This window comes from Ceratotherium simum, chromosome 24 (assembly GCF_057802395.1).
Source record: "Ceratotherium simum simum isolate JZ-2026a chromosome 24, ASM5780239v1, whole genome shotgun sequence".
Lineage (NCBI taxonomy): Eukaryota > Metazoa > Chordata > Mammalia > Perissodactyla > Rhinocerotidae > Ceratotherium > Ceratotherium simum.
This window is the reverse complement of record NC_141923.1, coordinates 26,381,769-26,408,778: the sequence shown is the minus strand read 5'-3', so window position 1 is coordinate 26,408,778 and position 27,010 is coordinate 26,381,769. Positions and strand designations below refer to the sequence as shown.

General features: G+C 48.9%; 3 protein-coding genes and 1 pseudogene across 4 annotated transcripts in view; 2 read left to right on the top strand and 2 right to left on the bottom strand.

Annotated features, from left to right (window-relative positions):
• The window catches only part of POMT2 (protein O-mannosyltransferase 2), a 43,364-nt gene extending 42,524 nt beyond the window's left edge, over window positions 1–840 (bottom strand). For both annotated transcript variants that reach the window (XM_004426396.3, XM_087448138.1), the window contains exon 1: window positions 392–840. In XM_004426396.3, coding sequence (XP_004426453.1) covers window positions 392–840 — 449 coding nt within the window. The remainder of the gene's footprint in view (window positions 1–391) is intronic.
• Window positions 841–985: 145 nt separating this feature from the next.
• Window positions 986–12,717, top strand: GSTZ1 (glutathione S-transferase zeta 1). The gene is made up of 9 exons (XM_004426397.3): window positions 986–1,122; window positions 4,674–4,725; window positions 6,628–6,695; window positions 7,207–7,287; window positions 7,653–7,778; window positions 8,811–8,889; window positions 9,458–9,510; window positions 10,300–10,349; window positions 11,148–12,717. The coding sequence occupies exons 1-9, from the start codon at window positions 1,108–1,110 to the stop codon at window positions 11,272–11,274; spliced, it is 651 nt and encodes a 216-aa protein (XP_004426454.1). The 5' UTR covers window positions 986–1,107; the 3' UTR covers window positions 11,275–12,717.
• A 1,967-nt stretch (window positions 12,718–14,684) lies between these two features.
• On the top strand, window positions 14,685–16,276 carry LOC147913910 (dynein light chain Tctex-type 1 pseudogene; annotated as a pseudogene).
• Window positions 16,277–17,946: 1,670 nt separating this feature from the next.
• TMED8 (transmembrane p24 trafficking protein family member 8) overlaps window positions 17,947–27,010 on the bottom strand; it is a 39,317-nt gene continuing 30,253 nt past the window's right edge. The window contains exon 6 of the mRNA XM_087448135.1: window positions 17,947–25,847. Within this exon, the coding sequence (XP_087304261.1) occupies window positions 25,630–25,847 (218 nt within the window). The 3' untranslated portion in view covers window positions 17,947–25,629. The remainder of the gene's footprint in view (window positions 25,848–27,010) is intronic.

The following is a 27,010-nucleotide window of genomic DNA, read 5'->3' as shown; positions in this document are numbered from 1 at the left end:
GGAATTTTCCCCTCTGTTGATGACCGGAAATCCTGCAGATTAGGAACTCAGGCCTTAGAAAAACCTGTACTAAGAATTTCCAATTCTCCTTGGAAACTTCAAAGCACCTTTAAAAGCCACAGTTTGAGAGCCAGGTAAGACACTGCAACATAACCCAACTGCTTCCTCAGGTCCTAAGGAATCCCACTTCCACCCACCACAGCAAAAAGATTCGTCTCACAGACACTGCACCTAGCCAGTGGCAACCACCAGAAACCTCAGTTTCCCCTCCAGCGCGGCCCCGCCCCTCCTCCCATGAATCCCGCCCCCTCCGTGCCCCCGGACCAATCAGAGGGCGCGTCCCCGCCCACCCGGTTGCCATGGCGCCCGCCGAGTCCCTCCTGTCACTCACCAGATGTGCGGCGGCTCGTCCAGACGGTGGAAGCGGGTGGCGAAGGACAGCAGCGTCACCAGGGCCAGCAGGGCCCACCGGGCGGCCGCCTCGAAGCGCCGCGAGCCCGGAGCAGGCCGTTTGAGGCTCCGCGCTGCAGCCTCTGTGGCCACATCCGGGCCCAAGGCCCTAGCGGCCTGGGGCCCACAGCAGCCCCTCCGGGGACGCAGTTCGGACCCTGCCAGGCCCCTGCCCACCGCCGGCGGCATCCTTCCCCTCCTCAGGATGGCCCTCCGGCCCGCAGGCACGCTAGGTCTTACGAGCTGCCCCGTCAAGAAGTCACAAAGGGGCAGCTCGGGGTGCCCTGGGAAATGTAGTTCCCTGCGCCGGCAGCGGGGCGCGGGGCCCCGGCCTCTGGGCTGGGCGGGGAGCGCCGTCGCCGCTAGGAGGCGGCTAGTGGCGCAGAGCATGACGGGCCGCGAGGGCCGGGCGCGCCGGGCCGGGAAAACGGGCTCAAGGAACTGCAAGTCCCAGCAGCGCCGGGAGTGGGGGCGTGGCGGCAGGACGAGGCGAGCCAGAAGAGACCGTACAGATCATTCTAGACCAGCCCTCGCTTTACCCAGACGAACGCCTAGGTTCTGACGTTTCGGGTCTCACTGGGCCTCAATCGTCGACGAGTCGGAGAGTCCCAGGCGCGAAGTTCCCTGGCCTAGAAGAGGGGTGGCCCGAAGTACGAGATGCAGGCGGGGAAGGTCTGTGCCACACGTCCGGGGAGAGGGGCGCTATTTAGAGACCCTGAGGAACCCTGGGGGGCGGGGTCAAAGGTGAGCTGCTCGGCCCCGCCCACAGCTCCGACAACGACTCCCGGCGTGCGGTGCAGCGCGCCAGCCCCACTCTGCGCCTGCGCGCTGCTTGCCGGGACCTGAGGTTCTGCCAGGACCGCGCGCTTCACCTGTCACTCCCCTTCCCCTCCCCTAGGGCTTCCAAAGATCGTCACTCGCCACTCTTATCCGCACTGCTCTGCGTGCTCCTTTCCCAGCCCGTCGGCCCGACAGGTCCTAGCAGTTGACGGACGGCCTTGCAGGGTTGTTTGCATTTTTAAGAGAGCACCAGGGGCGATGGGAGGCAGTGCTACTTTAAGTCATCACAATCGCCTGGGCAGCTTCCCGGGTTTAATTTGCACTTCCCGGGCCCGCCCCAGAGCCACTGTATCAGTCTCTGGAGGAAGGGGCCCAAGAAGCTGCATATTTAATAAGCGCCCTGGATGAGTCTTTTAAAGTTTGAGAAGCGCTGTCGTAGCTCAAAGGAAGGTGGCAGGCACATCAGGTGGGATATAGCATCACTTGAATGTTTTATAGTCCTCCCACTCCCAAACGGGATTTTAGCAGTCTTTCTCTAAAATCATGTGTAAGAGATGGTTTGAAAATAAAATCTGCTGGAGTGGTTAGAATCCATATTTGAATTGGAATCAAAATTCCTTCAGGAGTGGTGATGAGATGAATATTCTTAGCCGTAAAACTTAGCTGTGCAAGTGCAAAAAGGAACACGGGTTGGTTTATATGGTTATCTGGTAAGAGAAAGCAGAAACTGCCCTCCATTATGTCTCCTGATGGCCCATGAGGAAACCTGAGGGCAGTGATGTTACCGCACAAAATTGGGGTTCTCTGCCCGATGCGCATAAATGAACCAATTAATTATGGCACCAGCCTTTGAGGGGAGAAATCAGCTTTTTATTCTGCAAGATCCATTTCCAGGGAGATGAGGGGCGTGTGCCCTCAGATCTGTCTCCTCGATTCAGGATTTGGGACAAAATTTAAGAGGTTAGCGGGAACAGGTTGGCACGCAGACACGCTGGTGGGACAGGTTTCCATTGGTGGGCTTCAGGTATTTATGGTAAGGTTTTAAACATTTATGATGAGGTTCTAAATATCTGTGATGAAATTGGGAAGGAATTTTAACACCGGATCTTCCTGAATGAGGGACCCCTCTCTTCTGATAAGAACTGGGCTTTCAAGTTCCGGTCACCTCCTGGTCCTTGGGTTCCGTGGGAAGGAGGCTCCTGGGTTCCAAGGTTGTTTCAGGTCATGATTTCTTCTGTTGTGCATGCCCTGGCTGCATGACTTTGCAGTTTTTCTGAAAGACAATCCTTAATCACTTTGTTGATAAGAGATGAGGTCTGTTCAAACTGGCTCTAAATGGGCCCGTGGTTACAGTGGCATTTACTGTGACTCTGTGGTCATCCTTAATACAGGTCAAAGGTGTAACATTTAGTAATTAGGTAAGACATTTCTTCAAGGATTCTCAGCTAATGTCTGTGGCTCTCTAGTGGTCCCATCCCTCACCAGCAGTCCCTGTCTCTTGGCCCCAGGGACTCCTCCAGCCTGACGAGGTAAGGAAAGCGATGCACCTCTGGATAGGGTACATCCGGTTGTGGTCACTCAACTCCTCACCTTCCAGGGACACCTGCTGCACATCACCTGCCCTCCATGCCAGGACCATCTTCTCTCCCCACAAAAGGTGCCTTCAGTATAGACTGGAACGCCCAGGCTTGGGAACCAGCCTGGGAAGGCCCAGGTTCCCACTTGTGCCCTTGCCCACCTAGAGGTAGAGTTGGTAGTTCAGGGATGATGAAAGCAGGGTCAGATAGCAGCTTGGTGTGCTGGGGGTGTGGAAGGGAGGGAACTTGAGTGAAATGTCTGTAGTCAGAGGGATGGTAGTCAGGGGTGATCTAAGAAATTCTGTTGAGTTCTCCACAGGGATACACATGTGTCTGCCAGAAGATTCGTGAGTGTAAATTACTGGTAACTGTGTCCTGGGTCCTGCCTTAAAATGCTGGTTACCCAAGAAGCACCAGAGAAATTAACTTTGAGTCCCTTATACTTTAAAGGAGAGGTCACATACTCAGCTGCCTCTGGGGGCCTCAAGGTAACAAAAAATGAGAGAAGTGGGCCAGGTAGGGGCCCTGGTAGATCAGAGAGGGCGTGCCCTTTCTGAAGGGGGCCATTAATTTTCTCCAGTCAATTGCTGCTATTCAGGAACCTGAGTCCACTGTCTCCAGATTTTTTAAAGAAAAAACAGACAACAGGATTTATATATGAAACATCCTGATTTTTTTTTTTAAATATTTGTTTATTGCATGGTTCTCTCCAGATTTTATGTCTAGGCTCACCTTTTTTTTTTTTTCTCCCTGAGAAAGATTTGCCCTGAGCTAACATATGTTCCTCTCTTCCTCTATTTTGTATGTGGGTCCCCACCACAGCACGGCCACCAACGAGTGGTGTAGGTCTATGCCCGAGAACTGAACCCAGGCTGCCGAAGTGGAGCACATGAACTTAACCACTAGACCACGGGGCCGGCCCCCATCCTGATTTTTTAATGTTGACACCTAATTGAAACATTTTTACATACGGTGTAGACCAAACAGAACACTATGGATTACCAGCTTGTGACCTCAGCATAGGAGTCAATGGGCATATCCCTGAGCTGTTTTTATGAGACCAACTGAGAGCCTAGAAGACTGGTGGATGGTGGGTTGAAAGAGATGGGTACCAAAGCATCAAAAAATTAGAATTCCTGGTCTTTCTGCCACTGCTGGAAGGAATTAAGCTATCATTTTAGGGCAGCCGTTCATTTTACAGATGAGGGAGCCAAAGACTAGAAAAGGCAGGGATTTGTCCAAGCTCATGCAGAGCTAGTTCCTGCACTGGGACCAGACCCCGGGTATGCCAGCTCCCAGCCCACTGCACCACCTGAACTACTGCTTCAAAACCAGGCCATCCTGTCTGCCCAGGACACTAAACCTGGCTCCAGCAGGAGCATAAAAAACTTCCTGAGTTGGAAAGAGATACCCCTTCTGACCAGAGTCAAAGGTCCCCTGACCCCTGTCTAGCCCAGCTTCCCCATTGGCTCCTGGGATCCACCCCTTCAGGGTTCCGCCCCCTGCCCCGCAGCTCTGTGAGAGGCCAAGGGTCACCACGGGACCATAACTGAGTCTCGCAAGGTAAGGAAGGCACTTGCAGGCTGGCTGCCCCTTTGGGGGCCCCTCACACCTCAGGAAAGCCTGATGCTGCAGTTTGGAGCTGAGGGACTCCACATGACTCCCAGGCCTCTGACCTAGAGAGCTCTGAGTCTGGCCTGAGTCGCTCAGATGCAGGCTTAAGGAAGGAGGCCTGGCGGGATGGGAAGAAATAGTGCTGGCTTGGAGCCCCCTGGCCGGGAGCTATTGCCTCCTCTCTAGTGGGTTCCTGGGGCTAATAGCCACTGAGCATGGGTTAATGTGTATCCTTATCATCTCTCTCCTCAGCCCATCCTCTATTCCTATTTCCGAAGCTCCTGCTCATGGAGAGTTCGAATTGGTAAGAGCTGTGCCTCCACCAAGAGCGTGGGTGGGGTGGGAGCCCTGGATGAGAAGCTGGCTTGGGACAGAAGGAGTGCTCTGTCAGACAGGGCACCACCCCAGCAACCAGCATCCCAGTCTCCTGGAGCCCTCAGCCCCGAGTGGCACCTACACCTAGGAGATCCAAAAGAGGAGAGTGGGGGTGGTGGGAAGGGAAGGTTGTTTTTTCTCTTGGGCCCACCGCCTCTCCCACGCTGCTCTCCTAACCACCTTAGCAACCGTGCTTAAAGCAGGCTCACAAAATCCAGAGGTCCTTAGTAACTGGAGGGAACAGCTGGCCTTCCTTAGTTCTTATCTTATTTGACCTGGAAAATTAAACAGAACTGGCCAGCATTACTCTCTGAGGCTTTGGGGAAGCAGAAAGTGGAGCCCTTTGGTTTCGTCCTAGTTTGAGCCTTCCCTCCCTCAGCTTAACCCAGCCCTTAGCAAAGGTCGTAGTCCTGGCAGCTCATACTGAGGGGGAACTCTGCTGAGTGCTTTTGTGTGCATGGTTCCATTTAAACCTCAGCAACCCAGGAGGGAGGTGATAGTACAATGTCCCCGTTGTACAGATGAGGAAACTGAGGCACAAGGAGGATAAATAACTTGCCCAAGATTATGTAGCTAGTAAGAGGCAGAGCTGGAACCAGCTAGTCTGGCTCCACAGTCCGTTTTCTTAACTACTACACTATGCTGCCTGTCAGATGGAAAACTGAGGCACCGAGGCTCATGAAGTTACTTGCCCAAGCCACACAGCTGGCAAATGAATGTAATGAAATTTGAACCCAAGCAGCCTGCTTCTGGGAGCCTGGCCCTAACTGGGAAGCCAGCCTCCATGACCCTCCCCCATCCCACAGTCACTTGGTCTTTGCTGGAATCAGTAGGCAAGAGCACTGGGGTGCCAGAGGACACATTGCTTCAAGAAGATGCCTTCCGTGGGCCCAGAGCCTCTGCCCTGTCTGGGCCAGAAGCCAGAGCAACATGAGTGCTATTTCTGTAGGGCCTGCATGCATTGGCCTCTCCCGCTTGGCCCCGCCCACTTTCACTCTCAGAGTGGAGCTGACCAGTGCTGAGGAGGAGGCCCGTGTCTCTCAGGCTCTCTTTAGACTATGACATGTCTCCTCCTCCTCCCCTCACTCCTTTGCCCTTCCCCGAGACCGGCCATCGCCATAGTTAATGCACAAGTGTGTGTGCATACACACATAGTCTTCTCCACTAGGGTTGACTAAGCATTTCTGCCCCCGCCTTGCCAGGGGAAAACATCAAAGGGCATGGAAATCTGGGCACTGGGATTCACAGCAAATGCTCTGAGACCCCCAAAGAGCCCTGATGCCCAGCTTGGAATCTGTAGTAAGCAGCCCTGAGAACAGAGAAAGTGGATTAGAGACGGATTTTTCTCTAAACAGAAAAAGAGTGTCATCTGCCTGTGCATGCCCTGTGTGGTCACTTGAACACCTTCCCTTTGCCCATAGATGACTTCCTGGGGGAATAATTGCATGTCTCCGACAGATAAGCCCTGCTCGCCACTGTTTAAGGCCCTGGACAGGGCAGAGATGAACAGGACACTTCCTTGCCGTCCTCCAGGAGCCCACAGTGTGCCAAGACACACACCTTTATAGCACCACCTAGGGGCATGAGGGTCCCATTGGGTGTATGGAGAGTAAGGCTCTAAGAGTTCGGGGGCACGAGAGGCAGAGCATCCTGGACCTTGGGTAGGGGAGTGGGTGGTGACAAGGAAAGCTAGAGAGAAGGGGATAGGGCCACGCTGGACCTTGGCCACCCAGCGGTGTGGAGAAAGAAGCATCCCTCTGCAGCCTCATGTCACCCCAGGAAGTGTAGCCAGAGGCTCTCCCCCGACTCTGCTGTCTGTGGTCTCCCCTAGCTCTGGCCTTGAAAAGCATCGACTATGAGACGATACCCATCAACCTCGTAAAGGATGGGGGGCAACAGGTAAGGAGGCCACTTCCAGGTCACAGTGCAGGAGTTAGAGGCCTTGGAGACGGATCCGGCAGGGAGTGCAGACTTCTGCCCCAAAGAGGTGAACCTGCTGGCTCTCCCTGTGGGACAGGGAGGCAAGCTGTGCAGCAAGAGGAGCTGTGGGAAGGGCCCAGGTTCCCAGCTTCGTACCACAGCCTGGCCTCTCAGGGCCTGACCCCTGGAGGGTGGGTGATGAGTGGGTCCTTGCCCATACTGGGCCCTCTGGATGTGCCTTGGTGGCCACAGTGTGAGGTGAAGGGAAAAGACATACCCAGGCCATTGGGATGAAGCCTGTAGCTCAGCAGGCTCTGGGGTTTGGGATACTGCACGGACCCCCAGTTATCCCCCTGGGCCTAGGAGCCAGGGCCTTCCCCAGGGGAGGGAAGTGCAGGTGGCCAGCAGGCCTGGGGTCTTCCTGCTCGCCTGGTTCCGCTGTAGCAACTCAGGCCAGGCTGCCCAGCCCACCAGGGTCTTGTCTCCACAGTTCTCTGAGGAATTCCAGGCTCTGAATCCCATGAAGCAGGTGCCGGCCCTGAAGATTGATGGAATCACCATTGGCCAGTCAGTGAGTGCAGGGCCTGGGAGGCCCCTCATGAGAGTGGTGCCCTGAGCGAGAGGACGTCACAGCCCTTCCTTGCCTGTGTGTGGCCAAGCGCCTGGCACTTAGTAGGGACACAGTAAATATTTGTCAGAGGGAGCAAAGGAGGGAGGGAGAGAGGGTTAGTTGTTTTGGGAAGTAAAAGGAGACTCAAGCATATGGGGAACCAAGTTCTGCAGGACAGGGGTCCAGAAAGGGCTCATCTCCCTGGGGAGCCTCTTGGCTTCACAGGGCCCAGCTGAAGAGGGCGAGGAGGAGGAGTTTGCTGGCCCTGTCCCCTTGGTCCAGGGGTCCCAGGCCCTCTCCATGCCTCACTGCTCCCCTCTGGACAGCTGGCCATCATTGAGTACCTGGAGGAGACTCGGCCCACTCCGCGACTCCTGCCTCAGGACCCAAAGAAGAGGGCCCAAGTGCGCATGATTTCCGACCTCATTGCCAGTGGCATCCAGCCCCTGCAGGTGTGGTACTTGTACACTTGCACACTTCTCACACTCATTTCCCCTCGCACGCTCTTACCTTCAAACACTCACATAATGGCTGTGGCGAGCCCACAGGGAGGTGCCCAGCTTGGGGGTGGGGGTGGCAGCAGATGGCGGAGTCTCAGGGGCTTAGATCTAGACCACGTGGCAGAGTGGGGAGGGATCCAGCCTCCACTGGGTCCAGAGACGATCGAGGTAGGGAAAGGGCCACGTCGCAGGGGAGGCTGAGCAGCACTGGGCCAGGCCTCCCGCCTTTAGCCAGAGCAGCCTCCCTTTCATCTGTTCTGTATGATAGATTGGAATTCTCACAAGATTTTATTTTTTAAAAAATAAGTAATAAAACCATTTATCTGTGCTAACCCCTGACTTTGCAGATAAGAAAATAGCCCCAGGAAGGTGGAGTGACTTAGCAGTCACTCAGCTAAGTAGTGGCAGGGCAAGGACCGGAGCCCAGGACCCCTGACTGTGCACCTGTGCCCCCACCCCCGTGTCACTTTGTCTTTTTCAACAAAGGAGGTTGAAGCACTCAGACATCCCCATTTTACAGATGAGGAAACTGAAGCCCAGAAGTGAAATGGCTCCAGAAATGCAAGGATGGAACCAGAGTCCAAATCTCCTGAAAGCCAGTCCTCTGCACCTGCCCCATCCCACCCCCTGTCCTGTATCACACTCCCTCTCCCCACAAGGGACCATGTAAAGGAGAAGCATTGGATGCAAGGGAGATAGGCCTTGAGTTGAGCCACACCCATCACAGCCATGGCAGCGTCCTGTGCCCCCACCCTTGCACATCTCTGCCAGAGTCACAGGCTTCCACACTACAGGGGCAGTGGGGCAGCCTGAGATTGCCAACCTCAGGGCCCTGATAAGAGGAAGGAGCTCACAGAGCTCAGGGTAGGCTAGGTGCACAGCCAGGGACACATGGGAACTGAGCTTCCCTGAGGGGGCTTGGCTGAGTGGGCAGGCTCAGCCTGGCTCCCGAAGCCAATCACAGGTCTTCCTTGGGCTGCACAGAACCTGTCTGTCCTGAAGCAAGTGGGACAGGAGAACCAGCTGACCTGGGCCCAGGAGGTCATCAGTTTTGGCTTTAATGGTGAGTTCTTAGTCCTGCGAGCTATTCCAAGGTAACCTCTCAGAGAAATGGCCCTCGAGTCCAGGGCCCTGGGCATCTGAAACAGCCTCCCAGGCTCTTTGGTCTTGACAGTGGCATGGATGAGGGAGTGGGGGCAGGGCTGGGCAGCATCCAAACCTGGCCTGAACTTCTGGCACTCCTGGGACCTCAGTACCTGAGGCCCACAGCCCTTGGGGGCTGGATGGCCTGATCTCTGCTTCAGTGCCCACTCCAGCCAGGAAACCAAGGCCAGCAAAGTGCCAGCCCGTCAGTGTGAGAGCTGCTGCCTTGGCCAGCCGCAGGCCAGCCTCAGGTCTTGTCCCCTCCAGGGGAGAGAATGGCGTCTGGACTTGAGGGGCCCAGGCAGACATCATCTCGTCCCCATGTCCCTACAACTCTCTCCAGATCTGGCTGCCACATTCCCTCCAACACACATGCCCCAGCTGGTCCCTCAGATAGCCACCCATTTCATAACTATGGAGGCCAAGGCCCAGAAAGGCCGATCCCTTTTTGTGCCCAGAGTAAGATTATTCTTATGGCCTCCCCACAGCTCTGGAGCAGATTCTGCGGGGCACAGCCGGGAAGTACTGTGTGGGAGACGAGGTAAGCCCTCTCAGGCGTGCCCACAGTGGCCTCCACCCTCATGCTGACCTCAGGCTGCCATCTTCCACTTACATTCAACCATCTCCATCCACCCCAGGGCAGGTGCTGCTCAGAGAGCTTCCTGAGGAGGCATCTGCAGGTGGGGTGGGGGAGATGCGGGACCCAAGGTCATCCTCTCTGTGCCAAGCACAAGTTAGCTCATGGGGAGCTCCTCATGAGGAAGTCAGCTGCCTCAAGAGGAAGTGAGTTTCTCATTCCTGGAGGTCTTCAAGCTGAAGACCTCATCTCTGAGATGAGGAGGTGGTCCAGGCATCAGATGAGGGATTTGACTAGAGGATATCTCCGTTGCCTCCCGATTCTGAGATTCTAGGGTTCAGGGGCGCTTGACACCTATAGGCTAAGGCCTTGCCCTGGGGTAACTCTTGTTCCAAGGCCCCCATCCCCACCCTGAGGCATCTCCTCCCATCTGGGAGCCCTCGCTAAGGACCTGTGATGGTGGTTTTTAACAACCACAGTAACATCTGCTGAGGCAATCAAACTCTGGCCATCCACAGAGTTGGTTGTCCGGGCTACTGGAGCACGGCCTTGGAGAAGCACATCAGTTCTCGGGACAGACCCAGACAGGCCCGGGGGAGGTGGAGGTGGGGCATGGGGATGGGATGGAAGAGCCAGAAGCAGATGGGAACATCAGGGGCTGGCACCCCATATATCCGTCACCACTGGACACACCTAGCCCGGTCCCAGTCTGGAGTGCACATCCTGATGTGAACCCACCCAACCCTCTTTCAGGTGTCCATGGCTGATCTGTGCTTAGTGCCTCAGGTGGCAAATGCTGAAAGGTAAGAGAGAGCCCCACCACCCTCCCTCTTCCTCCTGGCTCCTGCCCTCAAAATGCACAGCCTCCTCCCACAGTCAGGCCCCGACTCCTGCTACTGAAGTAGCATCTCATGCAGAGACTCTCCCCGACTGGCCAAGGAACCACCTCTGCCAGGCCACACCAGCCACTTTGGCCTGGAAGAGACAAGGCAGAAGAAATCAGTGGAATGCCCCCTCCTGTGCCCACTGCAGCTCAGGCGTTGCTGCATAGCCCCTTCTTCTAAGAGGAGGCAGCTCACCTGCTGGATACCCCTAGAAAAAGCCACCCCAGGAGCCTCCTGTCCCTAGACGTGGTGTGTCTGCCCAGCAGTGAGCTCGACCTCTGCTTTCCTCCATCAGCCCCTCAGTAAGGCATGAATGAGAACCTCTCTGTGGAAGGCATCGCACTAGGCACCATGAGGGATACAGAAATGTATGACACATTCTCTGCCCCCAGGAAGCTTATGACATGGGTGGAGAAATAAACTGTATATATAAATGCCTGGCACTGTGCCTTACACATGGTAGGTTCTCAATAAATAGCCATTGCTTGAAATAGGAACAGGAAGTAATAGAGATGCTGGATGATACTGCACGAGACCTGCCATCCCCAGAGAGCTGCCTGTGAATAAGGCTACGCCGCCTGGCAGGGCCGCCTTCCTGGTCCTTCCCTGGACCGCCCAGGGACCTCATCCAGCCCTGTCTCTGTGTTTCTGCCTCTGCGCAGGCAGTCTGCCTGTGCGCTTGCCGACCTTGGCTTACATGGTATTTCTCTGCTGCAGGTTCAAGGTGGACTTCACTCCCTACCCTACCATCAGCCGCATCAACAAGTCGCTGCTGGCCTTGGAGGCCTTCCAAGTGTCTCACCCCTGCCGGCAGCCAGATACTCCCCCCGAGCTGAGGGCCTAGCCTCAAACTGTGCCCCACTGGTGCAGGAACAGGGCGGGAGTGCAGGAGCAGAAGCTGGCTGGGCTGAACAGGCCTAGAGATGAGTGAGCCCCAACTGGAGAGGCAGGAGACTTGAACTACTAGCCCTTGAACTTGAACTCTAGCCCTGGATCTGCCTTCCGACTGAACCTCCTCCTGCCTTAGTCCCTTCGTCTGTCAAACGTGGGCAGGGTGGGGTGGGAGGATGCTGGGAGAGAGGTAGGCGGGAACATTACCTCCTATCTGTGTCACACAATCATGAAGATGAATTGAGAATGTAAACTAAAATGCCTGGCCAGTTCACCAGAGAGCCATAAAATGTCTGTGCACCTCTTCCCATCCTCTCTACTGTATCTGACTCCAAAGAGTGCCCACACTGAAATTTAATAATTAACTAAAGCCCGGGTTGTTCAGTTAAGGCTGAGCTGGACTGAGTTCCAGAAGATTCCTTGCTGGAACCTCCCTGTGTCTGGACCAGGACAGGAGGTCTGCCCACCCTCTGGTAGGCCTGGCCCCTGAGACCCATAAGGGAAAGAAGACAAATAAGCCCAAAAGCCTGCCTGAGAGAATCAGACAAGATCCAGAAGGGAATAGATATAAGAAGCAGGAAAGAAAGCATTTTGTGACCAGCTGAGTTCCCAGGGCTAGGAATGGTACCATTGTTAAGTGTTCCACTGCAGCACTGAGAGGGAAGTTGGCCCTCTCAACCTGGTCCCTCAGTTTCAGGGGCAGCATTCTCTGGACCAGTCCCAGGATTAGGCACTTAGGGTAAATCCAGTCATGAATGGTCCTGGGAACTGGAGGCAGACTCTGAGGGCAGTGTGAACAGCTACTGGCCAGGCAAACTCAGAAGACTGATCAGGTAACAGTTTACCTTGGCTTCCCATGCCTGGCAATGTTCAACCAGAACCAGGATCACCTCTTGGCAGAAATATTGTAGGGAGACTGGGATCCCTTCTGGGAGTGAAACAAGATGACCTTTATGTCCCATACCTGAGATTTCACTTCCCCCTGCATGGCTGAGGTTTAAACAGAGAATTGAGATATATGTGTCTGGTTCAAATGGAAGCCACCTTTCTCAGCCTTGAGTCCCTTTTCTTTAGCGCCAATCCCAGAGCACCTAGTTCTTCCCTCTCATCCTGGGCTCCCTTGTGGTCTTTCCTCTCTTAGATGACCTGGGTTCCAGGCTCTAGAATGACCAAAGTGGGCCACTCTTGTTCCCAAGGCAGAGCCAGAGAGAAGCAGAGGAAGGTAGATGAGACACAGTAATGATGAGAGAGAATCAGTGGTACCTCCTGTCCTGCCCTGCTGCCATCTGGACCCTTTTCCTGACTTGCCTGGCTGGATAAGCCTCACCTGGGCTCTCTCCAAGAAGCCTTTACTTGAGATGAGACTAATCTCAGCCCAGGGATCAGGGATTGTCACCTGATTTGGACATTTGAAATTTAAGGTGACTAAAGGTCCTGTGGATTTCTTTCTTTTTTTTTTTTTACCTGAGGAAGATTAGCCCTAAACTAACACCTGTGCCAGTCTTCCTCTGCTTTATGTGTGGGTCGCCACCACAGCATGGCTGACGAGTGGTGTAGGTCCATGCCTGGGATCCGAACCCGCGAACCTGGGCCACTGAAGTGGAGCGTGCCGAACTTAACCACTATGCCACGGGGCTGGCCTCACTCCTGTGGATCTTAAAGACAGAATGAACTCCGGGGAAAGGAGGGTGGCTCTACACTTCAGGCTGTGCTTCTCCAACTCCCCCAAGCAGTGTGCCTCCCTGGCCATGGAGAGACAGTGGAATCAGTGAAAAGCAGCAGGCCAGCCTCAGGGACTAGGATTGGCCAGGTGGGGTGCTGCTGCCACTTTCCTGGGATTAATGAGGCAGCTGGCTCTGTCTCTCACCAACAGGCGCCTTGGGAGCCCAAATAATCCAAAATGATTTCCAACACTGCTGAGGTTACCAGGCCCTGCCCCCTTCCTCTTCCCACTCTCATCTTCAGGCAACAGAGAAGCCCAAGAGACTTCTGGGAAGTGAGAGAACTAGATAGAATCCACATCTAGGACAAGGTACAGAAACAGACACAACCTGAGACCACTCCCTGCCCTGAATGATTCTGGAGCGAGCTAGATATAATGAGAGGGTGAACTGTGATGTTTCCTAGAAGAAAACAATCTGGGGGCTGATGGACTTACCACTTCCCTCCATTCCATGCCCACCAGCACGCAGTGAGCCCTTTCAGGTGACTCCCACAGGCTGGGAGCTGGGATGTGTCGCTGTGTGACTGGGAGTATGGCAGACATGGCCCATGCTCTTATTGAGCGTATGTCCCTCCACTTACTCCTGGAAATTTAATTGACTGGCTCTAATTCTGCTGCTCGACATTGAGTCTGTTGCCTATCTGCTTGTCTGTCTGACCCAAGATGACTTCCAAGAGTTGACACATCTCAACTCAGGTCTCCGCCCAGGCAGCATCAAAATATTAACCTGTTTAACTGGGGCTCCATCAGTCATCCTAAAACTGGTGGCAAAAGCTTAATGGATTTTAAGGAAATCTAAATCAGGTAAAGAGGATACAGCCTCTGTTATCAAACATTTAGAAACCATCCTTCATTGAATGCACAAAACTCATTTTACATATTTTTCCCATAGTTCAGCTCCTCTAGTTAAACAGGAGTTTTCTGGTATGTGTCAAATGAAACGTGCAAATCAGCCCTGGTTGGGTGGGAAGGGTAGAGAACAAATGCTGTGGCTTTTCCTCTGGGCTCAGCAGAGATCCTTGGAGGTGGTGACATTTCTGAGGTCTTCCTTTTTCATCTGGTTTTCCCCAAATCCCCAACCCCCAAATCCAGACAAACTTGTCTTTCTGCACAAAAACGGAAATCTATCTAAGCCAAAGAAACACTCCAGGCTCCTTTGGGGTAACTCACCTGGAAAGTGCTGGGTTCCTGCACTTGCCCCACATCGACTACATGCAGCACCCAGAGGAGGTAACTGACTAAAGCTTTGTGGTTCTCAGCTGCACTGGCTTTAGGAGGACAATAGTCCATCTCCTGGTCTCATGATGTTTTTGTAAAGGAGATTTTTGTATTTTAAAGCTAGAACCTAAGCCATGGGAGCTCTCCACAGTCCGTAGCAACACAAGCTGGTCTGAAAGCCAGAGCTGGGAACAATCCTTGGCACCTTCTGCTCTCAGAACCAAGGAGAGAACCAACCCAGAACCAACCCAGGTCCCAGCTCTCAAGGACCTACAACAACTCTCCTGGTGTCTCCTGTGAGCTTCGGAGACCGAGGCTGTGAGAAAGTGAGGGGAGCTGGGGAGAAGGAAATGGGAGGGCTACAGAGAGAAGGCAGGCCCAGGGGAGCCACCACTCATGATCAACTGAGGGATGGAAAAGGAGTGTGCAGCGGGAGGGGGCAGTGGGATGAGTAGAGGTTGTGGCCTCACTGAATGACCACAGCTCATGCGAGACAGCAGTCTCTCTGGCTTGTGGGCCTGCAGTTCTGAGTCAGAGTGAGGCTATGGTGTGTTCCCAGCCCCGGGACCTCCATGGAGTCCTAATCAACATGGTTAGCTGCCCTGCTGTTCAGGACTGTGGAGACCTGAGACTTTGTTGGCCTCAGCCCCTCCCCAGAGGGAACCATCCTCCGGGGCCCTGGGACTGGCTACAAGGGAGAGAGGAGCACCCTCTTCTCTATTCCCAGAGGAACTTAGCTGTGCTCTAGGGAGTAAGAGGATGCATTTCTCTTTCATGAGAGCAGAGTTCCCTCAAGCTCCTCTAGGGCTGCACTCCTGACTCGCCTCTGTTAACCCAGTACCAAGCAAGGTGACTAGCCTTGCTCCATAAGTGCCTGTTAAATTGAAAGTTATCTTTCCTGTACAACCGTGGCTGGCTACCCCCGCTCCCCTCCCTGAATGTCTCTCTTCTCTTTCAGGGGCCCTAGAAGATCATGAAGGAGCATATATTTCTCCGAGTGCATAGACTTTCCTCTAGAGGTCAGGCCAAATGGCTCCAAGGCTTAGCAATAATTAAGCTTCTATAAAGGATTTTGAAAACTACCTCCTCTGCAACTCCCTCAAGTCCGCAAATCAAGTCTTATTTTCAGGGGTCAGATATCTCTCTCAATCCAAGATCATCACCTACTTAGGGGATATTTTGTAGTAGGAGCTTCTCTCCAAAGGCCGAGTGGGTAGTAAAAGTCAAGTCCCAGGGAGGCGGCGGCGACACGCAGGAGGAAAGATGGAAGACTACCAGGCTGCCGAGGAGACTGCTTTTGTTGTTGATGAAGTGAGGAACATTGTAAACGAGGCCATAGAAACCACAGGTGGTGGCAATCCCTATCGGCACAGCAAAGTGAATCAGTGGACCACAAACGTGGTCGAACAGACTGGAAGCGAACTCACCAAGCTGGGAAAACGGTTTAAATACAATTGTGACCTGTGTAATTAGGCAGAAGAATGGAGCAAGATTACACACGGCAAGTTCTTGCTTCTGGGACAGCTCTCCTGATGGCAGCTGCACCATATGATGGGAGAACAGGACCACGTACTGCATTGTCAGTACCTTCGGACTCTATTTGACCTCCTCGTCCAGCCGTGATCTTTCTCCTTTTGTCTCAACTTCTCTCTTCCATCTTCTAACCACCAGCCATGAATTCAGTGAATGCCTTTCTCTTCTCTTTAAGTGTGTTTTTTGTAAGACCCTCTCACAATGTAGAGAAAACTCCCAGCGACCGCACTGTTCTATGAACTGCACACCCTGAGTCAGAGGACATCACCACAGGCAGGCAGAGGCCTGCACACCACTTGCCTTAACTCTGAATATTTCTTTTCAAAGATGCTAAAAACTGAAATCTGTTGGTATGAAACTTTCTCTACTCTCTGAAATGATTCAAATACACTAATTTTCCACACTTTGTACTTTTGTTAGAATAATAAATTATTCCAATTTTTAAAAAAAGAGGGGCCACTCCAATGGTGTAGTGGTTAAGTTCGCGTGTTCCGCTTTGGTGGCCCGGGGTTGACAGGTTCGGATCCCGGGCGCAGACATGTGCACCACTTATCAAGCCATGCTGTAGCAGGCATCCCACATATAAATAGAAGAAGATGGGCACAGATGTTAGCCCAGGGCCAATCTTCCTCAGCAAAAAGAGGACTGGCAACAGATGTTAGCTCAGGGCTACACTTTCTCACCAAAAAAAAAAAAAGTCCTTCTTCATTTCCACATCAGTTGTCAGATCTGTGAAGAACAATCAGCAGACACCTGAACCTGGTAAGCTAGAAGCCACGGGGATACCTGATCTGTGGTCTTCCCACAGTGGGAGTGGCCACAGTGGATGAAGAAAGGATGTTGGAATGGCCTGATAACTGGTATTTAGATGTGGCGAGTCTTCTAACTGTGGAAGTAGTAAGTCCTGGCAAATACTTTAGAAGGATGAAGGAAGGAAGCAGGTGATGCCAGGAAATACTTCAGAACAAAGCAAAATATATACTAGGATTTTGTTCCAAAGCAATTTTACATATCCATTAAGGAAAGTAAACTAATTAGACAAGCAGGTTGATACACACATCCGTAAGATAAAGACTCGTTTTATTGGCTTCTCCTAACTTTTAAACATAACTTATTTAGCTCTTGGTTCCAAGGTCACTAGCAGGCATTGTTCCACTTCGGGAGAAAACCCTGAACTAAGATTTTAAGCCAGAGTTTAAGCCAGAACTACACAATTGAAGAACATCATGCTGAATATCAAGAGCTGCAATGTGTGAGCTGCCTTATATCATCCTGAACTACATCAGGGTCAATGACAGGACAGTATGAGTGCTTTTAAAAGTTAAAAAATCACCTTCAATATGCTGTGTGTTAGCAGTGACATACTACATTCAGCATACCCAAATATAACTCATTCAAGACCCCCAGCTACATGGAGTCTGCCTGGGCTTTTTACTGTTGGTTGTGGGGTAGTTTGGTAGGCAGATTATATTCATTTAACTCACAATTATTTCAGATCTCTTCCCTTTTATATGTCAGCCTCTAAAATGTGTTGCCAAGGAAAGCAGAGGAAGATCTACCAGGCTCATCTTAGAACCACAGATATCACTAAAGAAAACATTTAAATGGCACCCCCTCCCTGCTCAGATGTGAGTCCTTCTCATCTGTAACAGATACCAGGGATGTGCAGGGGCAGTATTTTAAGAGATGTCAAAGATCTCTTATGGTGTCATTTTTGTAAATGAAAATAGGCTGAACTAATATTGTCCAGACTGTGTTAATGATTACCATGGGGTCCAAAGTACTGGTTCCAAATTTGAACAGAGTTAAGTTCATTGGAAAATGAACATCATTGGGGACCAAATACTGACAAAACTCAATGATGTTCTATTTAGTAACCATTACTCTAAACCCAACTTTTCTGTCCTTGGGCCAAACCCAGCTCCTAGTTCGTAATACTCTGCCATAAATTAAAATGCACATGAAAGATCTATCATTAATCTTATGCTCAATCTTTTCTTAATTGTTAATTTTTCTTAATTTTTATAATCTTACTAGATTATAAAATAATTCACACAAGTTTATAGAATACCTTTCCTTCTAAGATGCAGAGGAGAGATGAATAAAAAACTTTTTAATGTAAATCAGGTTCATTAAGATATAACTCAAATGTTTCAGGTGCATAGTGAAAAAGTTTATTTATGACAGATTTCAAAACTCTGAAGAGAAGACAAAGAATGCACAAAAGCATCACAAAACTGTTACATGATATAAAAACACAAGAACTGAACTATTTAAAGAACCATAGCTCAGGATCATCTGTGTATCACAGCAACACATTCAGTGCCACGGGGTGGTAAAACATGGTATGTTAAAGGCAAAACCACTCAGCAGGACATAAGGATTAAATAACATTTGGTACAGAGCTCTTAACTTAGAAATCATAGGAGATGTTGACAGCATTTCTCATGATGGCAGACATGTACAACAAGTTGACTGTAATAAATGATTGGTTGGGATACTTTTGTATTTTAAAGAAAAGACTGTGACGCTGTTTCCCTTCCAGACCCTTTTTTGTAATGTCTGCGTCAGTGCATGATATAGAACAATCAGGAAAGAATGCCTTTGTCGTTGCCAATTGCTTAAACATTTACCAGGAAAACATGATTATCTTTCAAGCAACTGATACATCTCAGTGCAGAGCACCAAAGCAGGCTTTTCAGAAATATAAGCTAAATAGCATAAAGTAGTTTAGGAAATCTTCAAGTACCTCCCTCTATTCCAATTCTCTTTACCCAAAGTTTGGCTTTCTTATAATCTATCACTTTGATTACAAAGCAGCTTTCTTCTGGGAATTTCAAAACACTTCCCATTATTAAGGGAAAACGGATACACCAGAGTCATGGGTCACAAAATTGCTTTCTCCAGACTTTACTTGCTCTTGAACATGGCTAAATGGAAATAATTCAACTTGATTAAATGAAAACAAATTCATTTATTGGATAATAATCTCAGAAAAGGATGTTAGTAGAGTTTTTAATATGAAATTTCTTAGTAAAATGTACTGCTTAGGACATAAGAGAAGGAATTAATATTTTCCAGATGATTCTTGGCCTGAACCTAAAAATCAACAATAACAACAAATAACAAGGAACATTTTTAGACAGAGGTATTTCAAACCTGAGTAAGGAAGAGAATTCAGGAAGAGAGCTCCTTAAACTATGAGTTAAGGGCTCTTCTGTAATTCTATATACTAGAATATTTCAAACCAAAACTTTAGAATTATTCATAACCCTATATCAGAACTTTTAGAAAATGCACTTTGTCCCCTGGAAGTCATTTCACATATGTTATTTTACCCCTAGATAAGCCAAAACTACCTGCTTAAAGTGACAGAAAACTGGGGAAGAAAGAAGACTGTCTCTCTGGATTTCTGGGGGATATTTTCTTCATAAGGAGTGAAGAAAAGCCATGAAATTAACTCTGGTCCACATGCCTGGGGGCTGAAAGGAATCAAAGTATGTATACTAGAAATCAGATCATGAGTTCAAACCAGTGACCAGGACCACAAATAATTTCAAAGCCAGCGTCTTGCCTTTGGACTTAGTTTTTGAGAGAATGACTATTTGTAAATGAACCCCACTATCGAGGCTTTAGGCAATTGGGTTTTCTTAGCTTAGAGACAAGAGATTCAAACAGGAGGGGTTTGTGTGGCTTTCGTGGCTCAGACAGCGACAATGCAACACTTCAGAGGGAGAAGTGATTTCTGAAATCTGGCCACACAATACTTAGCAAAGTTTCTCTCACCCTTTGAGTCCCAAATCCCACCCTAACCTCATAATCTAAATGACTGGGTTGATGTCAAAGGAGCGTCCACAGATGCTGGGTGGGTTAGACAGAGCAAAAGGGTGACACTGACCATCACCAGGAACCCAACTGAGCCAAAGCAGTTCTTGTCTGGGTGCCTCCCCCCATTCCAGAAAAGAGGCTACCAGGAACCAGCTCTCAGAGTTCTCCAGAGAACGCAGAAGAACTGCAAACTCACACTGAAATTGCACTTACAGCCAGTGACAAAATATAGTGCCCATAGATGGATGGCTTGCTCTATTTATTACTCAACTCAATTAATTTGTTGTCCTCATCAGTATACACTGTCACATCCCCTTCACTGAGTTGGTAAGGTTACCAAGAGTTCCAGTTGCACAGTCATACACAAGTTACCCAGCTATCCCAATATGAGACTATAAATCATAATCCCTCCCCTGCCCTACTTCCAACCAAGGTTGATTGCTTTATCTACTCAATTCACACTATTATTTAATTCTGGTTAATGAGGTGAACAGAGGCCCTGGATACCACGCTGCCAGTGCTAAATGATACCATAATTAATCAAGACATCAGAGAGAAATGGAGGGAGCCTAGTCCCTCTCTTTGTCTCTCAGCTGTGTGGACAGGATCCCATGTGTGTGAAAACTGGGACTTTGGCCCTATGGATACTCGCTATATACTGGGTTGATGGAAAGCACCCAGCTTGTGATTGGTTTTAGACATCCATTCCCTACTTACTCCCCAAAGAATCATGCACTATGGCTCCCTGAGCACAATTGAACACACAATGACTTGCTCTCTAAAGAACATAAATCCCTTAAGAAGTTACCCCTCACAACAACAACAACAAAAAGAAATTACCCTTCTTCAGACAGAAACTCACTTTCCAACTCTTTTCAAACACTGAGATTCTACAGGAATGGTGCTCTTCCCTTTTCCAGCAGATTCAGGTTTCCAGGAGTTCTATACTTTTGGCCAAGTGGAAAGAGACTAGTTAAAGAGGTTGATGTGGACCTTTTAGACCCAGGAGAAATTCTAAATGGAAGCTCTTTTTTTTTTAATTTTTTGTTTATTGCAGTAACATTGGTTTATAACATTGTAAAAATTTCAGGTGTACATCATTATACTTCTATTTCTGCATAGATTACATCATGTTCACCACCCAAATACTAATTACAACCCATCACCACACACATGTACCGAATTATCCCTTTCACCCTCCTCCCTCCCCCTTCCCCTCTGGTAACCACCAATACAATTAAGTGGAAGCTCTTAAAGGGAGACCCAGCTGCGTCGTTTGGTTTGTTCCATTTCCTTCGGTTTGTTCCATTTCCTTCGTGTGTATGACCATCCCCCACAGATTAAAGAAGATGGTGATTCCTACACCTCACAGGGAGGTCAGCCTACAGGGGGCACAGCTTGTTCACAAACATACTCTTGTGGCTTGAGGCTTTTCTGTGATGTTGGTCAAAAATAACCTATTTCATCCTTTTCTTGGCCATAGTCACAACCAACTGAGGCTATAGTGACACAACCGGAACTCCTCCCAGCCTCTTTCTAATCTCACCATCTTTTTTCTTGGCACTAGACTCGTAGATTCCAGAGAATATTGAGATGAAATCAATCCTCAGGTCAGGATTACACTTAGCAAAGGAGACCTACTCAAAAATATTCCTAAAGTCGATCCTGTTGGAAAAGACAGCAAAGTGACTTTGGGAGTTCTCCAACAAGCTCAGTGAGAACCAGTGAAGCCTCTGGCTTAAAGAACAATTCCAACTAATGAAATGCAAACTAAATAACTAAATGAAATCAGGATATGAGCAAAATTCCAAGATACATTTGATAGCTTTTCTCTCTTCCCCTCATTTTATTCTGTTTTCATTCCTTACTATCGATTTAAAAAGGCAGTTCTCAAGCCTCATGTTCTCATGTTTCATTCATGCCCCTTCCTCTAAAACAATAGTCTTTTATGTAAATATTAAGGTCACGCAACTGTGTACCTTAGAACCACGTACTCTGGGGTTAAAACGCAATCTTTTGCAGAAAAGTGGTCTTAAAAAATAAACACAAAAATACAGACTTTAGTGTTTGGGTTTCACCTAATTCTTTCAAAGAGGGACTGGGTAGGGCTCATCAAAAACATACAAACTCAGATACTTTCTATAAATGATAAGTTTTACAATAATATTTAATCCCACTGATTAATATAATACAGTGAGTTTTCAGATTTAACTTCCATATACATATTATATAAAGGGACAATATATACTTTTTAAAAGTCTGAGATTTTCTTTCCTAAATAATAGATAAAAGTATTTTTAAAGTGCATGAATCAATCAAGAAAAAAATAAGAGTGGCCTAATTTCAAGTCGCTACCTACTTCCATTACAAAGCTACATATTGTCTGAAGATTGAGTTTTAATTTCAGAGTCCTGAGGATGTGTCATAAAGCAACGGAGATTAGAATAAAGTCCTTCCAGAGCAGCTTCACAATTACCCTCACGCTGACATGCTAGTTAGAGAAGAAAACAGCAGAAATTATGGCCTGAGCATGAGTTTTGAAAGATGGAGACCAAGAAACCTTTTTATGAAGACCACCTCCCAGATAACTCATGTTGAATGAAACAAATCCGCTAAAAAACCAGGGGCTCTCAGACATAGGAGAGCTGATGTCTGTGCAGGAAACATACTCTTAGACACCTGGCAAAAGGAAGAGAATGGTGGGATCATCTGTGTTTAAAAATTAGCACTTTAGGAGGCGGGCCCCGTTGCGTAGCGGTTAAGTGCTCACGTTCCGCTGCTGGCGGCCCGGGTTCAGATCCCAGGCGCGCACTGATGCACCACTTAACAGGCCACGCTGTGGCGGCGTCCCATATAAAGTGGAGGAAGATGGGCACGGATGTTAGCCCAGGGCCAGTCTTCCTCAGCAAAAAGAGGAGGATTGGCATGGATGTTAGCTCAGGGCTGATCTTCCTCACACACACACACAAAATTAGCAGTTTAACATTTACATTTTAAAACCTATGTGGTAATTATACCTAAGGGTGTTTACTATATACTTAAGTTTTCTGTTTGCTGAAAATTTTTCATAAAAAATGTTGGAAAAAATTAACCCTTTAAACATGTCTTCCTTTCTAAAAGCCCCATCTCTCAACAAACTAGCAAAACTAAACAAACTGAAGTAATTTAAGAGCTCAGCCACTCTGAGTAGAGAATTCTAGGCTCTCTCCTACTCTGAAGCACTTTCTTTCGAATGTTTGTTAATATTTATTTGTGCTCTAGAGAACGGGGTGAGGGTGAAAGCAAATGATTTTCATTTCACTGTTTGGTTCTATAAACTTGGACATGGAGAGACTAAGGAAATGACTACCTCTTAGGATTTGCTGGGCTATGAAATTCTCAGTATACTATTACCTATGCTTCAGTAAATAATATTTTCTCCCTAAAGTTCTGTAATTTCAGAAATTTAATATGAGAATAGCGAATGAATTAGATAGTGAAAATATCTTAGCTATTTTGTGCTAATGGAACAAAGAAACCATGACTGTTAGTGAAACACCAGTATAGAATGAAATCTAACAGTGTCAAAGACTTCAAAAGTGACCAGACAATAAGAGGCACACAGAGGCCGTGGGAACAAGTCCCTCAGGCTTCGATGATGCAAGAGAACTAGGATTCCAAAGAAAATAAGTACAGAGAATCTCATGGCAAAAATAAACAATAAGTGTTATCCCACGAAGCTTGCTGTGGCCTGAGCTCCATTTTAAGAGGAAGTCAGAAGTTAAAAATAAACAGGGAAATTAAGCAAGGCTTTAGCTGACTGGAGAACAGCTCAGTAGAAAATTCTTTTATAAAGATTATATTCAATCAGCTAAGGCATGACTCAACTTCAGTGATGAAAGATTGGTCACTTGGCTACCTGATGGGATGACGCACAGCAAGTTTGCTTTTCACCACCCAAATAGACAGTCACTAAAATAATTTCTAATTTCTTACAAGGTATATAAATTTTGGCCAGGGTAATCCCCTATAAAATGCACTTAAATATAAAATAATGGAGGTATGATGCCGCTCAGAGAAGGGGGATGCTATGGCAATCCACAACATCCTATCCGATTTGAGGTTTTGCTCCCAGGAAACAGAAGGTGGAGGCTGCATTGCCCTTTGTTCGTGACGTAGATGCTACTGCAGACCTATTGTGAGGAGCCCTGTTCTTTGAGTTCCTGCTCCTAGAGGGAGGAGAGGCTTGGTGTGAGGCACCCACACAAGGGACGAATGAGCCAAAGGAAATGTCATGAAGAAGGTGACTCCTCAGAGTAGGCAAAGGACTTTAAAATCCTGGAATCACAGGATATCTCTGATTGGCTAGTCAGTTCCTCTGCACTCAGTCCTGGGCGAATGGGCAGATTCCCTCACAACCTAGAATTCCTTATGGGGAGTGCTGGGGTAGGTTGGCATCATTCAACTCAGAAGGGGCAGACTCTCCCAGAGCATGACAGGACTGACCTGCAGGGATGGAATATTATCACTTCCCAACTTCTCCTAAAATCATCATCTTTAACTCCATAGAAGTGGCCTCAATGGCTCAGAACAGACAGAAGCCTTCTGAGAAACAGATGGAAACTGTTTAAAAGGCAAAATGAAATGTGCCAAAAAAATAAATAAAGTAATAAATAAATCTAATTATTCCTCAAAATTCTAAGGCAGTAACAGACTTGACACAAGGAATAAGAAACAAGGAGGTATAGACAACTGCGATGGTCCCTTCTCTACCTCCCCCTCTGCCTGAGACCCCCCACCCTGCTGCTCTGGTGACCACTGGCTGCAGGCCCCTGTGGCACTCTGGGCCTCAGGGTTAATGGAGTGGGAAAGGCCGTCACCAGGGAAATGCAAGCTTTGGCCTGGTAAAGCAGAAATCCAACCAGCAGCAACGGCGAAGCTTCATTATCACCTTTCCTAAGAGACTCTGAACACCAAAAGCTTTAAGCCCTCAATGCAAGAAACCTACATCCAGAAACTGTGGAAATCTGATTGGTTCCAAAGCAAAATTTCTAAGTAACACTCCTACTCTAAAGACAAAAAAAAAAAAAAAGAGTGGTAGTAAATCTGGAGTGTTGTTTTTGGTTTTTTTTTTTAACCTTCCATCTCAGATTATACCCCTCCTTCTCTGATTTAAAACAATTTAGTAACACTTGACTTTCAAAGATGTGAGTTCTGAGATCAATCCAGTACCTAATTTCCACCCTTTCCCCTTCAACCACCAGTGCCCTTGGGAAGGGACACTACCTCTTGAAGCAGGAAGTGATGGAGGCAGTTTTTTCCCCCAGATCTTAGACTACATTGATCATCACTTTAGATTGCATGGAAGTTCTTGCTATAATGGCAGACACAGACTTAGGAAAGGGAAGAGAGGAGGGACAGAGGCAGAGTTGAACCATCAGGACTAGTAACACCCCTCCAAAGGCAGCGAGGGCTCCCAGCCTGTGCTAGAGACCACGAAGAACCAGCAGGCGGGAATGTGGCAGTGGTGAGAGGCTGGACAGAGCTTTCTCTGTCCAAGAGACTGGGTTCCTTCATGGACAATGTGCTTTTCCCTCTTCCAGCCCTTTTGAAAAGTGAAGAGAGTGGGTGCCACTAAACACGTCTGCAATAAAGGCTCTGGGAGAAGAGAGAGCAGCCATTGGAATAATATACCTTGTACCAAAACAAACTTATTTTTTAAAGACAACACCCGACTTCCTTTTAGGCTTTTGCCTTATGGGTTCCTTCACAGAGGGATTTTGCTGGAGTCTGAAGCAAGAAGAGCACAAGTCAGGGACCACAGAACAGGGGCACTAGACCACCACCTGCAGAAGCCAAGAAGGGGGAAAAGCTACATGGGGGTGACAGCCAGGCATGCCAGGCAGGGCATGAGGGTCAGGAGCCTCACGCTCAACTTGTAGCTCTTGCATATCCAGAGCAAGAGGCCCCAGCTGGCAGCCTGCTCCAGCCAGCAAACACCCGCCTGCCTCCTGTCCCAGCTGGCCTTCAGCTAGTGTAGTAGATGTGGAAGTAGAGAGTCTTGTTGCGTAGCAGGGAGTAGGAGTTGTCAAACTTGAGCAGGTAGATGCCCTCACCAGGGTAGTCGTGGCTGCCAGCCTGCACGTCTCGGTGGCTGTCCCGCCGGTACACAGGCATGACCTCCCCATAGCGACCTCGCAGGGAACTCCTGGAGCCTCTCTCCACATCTCCAACTGGGACAGGGTCTGCAAGAGCAAAATGGCAGTGTCTAGGTATGAGTTCATAGACCAAATAAGTCCTACCGGAAGGTAGGAGGATGAACCAGGTTACCTAGTGGCTTTCACCCAGAGGGATGCTATTGCCCTCCTACAGGCATTTGGAAATGTCTAGTGGCCTTTTTGGCTATCACAGTGACTAATGGGTGATATTGGCATCTAATGCCCAAGGGTCCAGGACTGCTCAACGTCTGGATAGTACCTGCTCAACAAAGAAGCATCCCATCCCAAACGCCAATAACGTCTCCACTGAGAAACAAGGATTTAGACTTATAGAGCCTAGCTAGCTCCAGAAGAATCTGGACATTTCCAAGGGGGAGAAAAAGACACTTAGAAGGGAAGATTCTGACATCCTTTCATTCAACAGTGGAAAGAACTAGCTAATGGAGGCAGGAAATGCAGACAAACACACTCTGCATAGTGACCTAGAACTTCCACTTGGCCTCCTGAAGAGCAGCAAACAAGATCTGAGGTTCTCTTCCCCAAGTACCTGAAGATTTCCCTGCAGACTTGCATTTTCATGTACAAGCAAGTTAAGGGATTGACTTTAAGATTATACAAGAAAATCAAGAAATAAGGCCAGTGCTTAGAACCTACTCTTATATTACAAAAAAAAAAAGTCTCAGGGGCCTCCTGAGTAGGCACTGAAAGTAACAACTGGCCCGGAGCACAGAGACTACTTTTGAAACTGCTCTAGGCATGAAATAAAGAAGTAAACAGTAGTCATCCGGCTGTGACAGTTTGAGAACGGGTACATTTAGCAAATTGTAATCACCCCGTTTGGCTCCAGACCATGAATAAATGTAAATATCTCAAAACTAAGAGAGAAATGTAAAACAATCTCAGGTTTATATGTGATCTGAAAAACACTGCCTCTCATACAGCAGCACTGACCCACCCCTTTCGCTGCCCCCAGCCTATCCCCGTCCCCCAGGAGATGTTGGAGAAACAGCAGGTACTGATTAAAAGGAAAAGAATCCATACCAACCCCACCCAAAGGTTCTTTGAGGGTCTGACTTTGGCCTGCATCACTCAACTCAGCTTGCAATGCTGAAAGGGATTCCTCACCTTCGTTCTAAGGAAGAGGAGGACGGGTACAACACAGGAAGTGACCACTAGAAATTAGGTTGAGC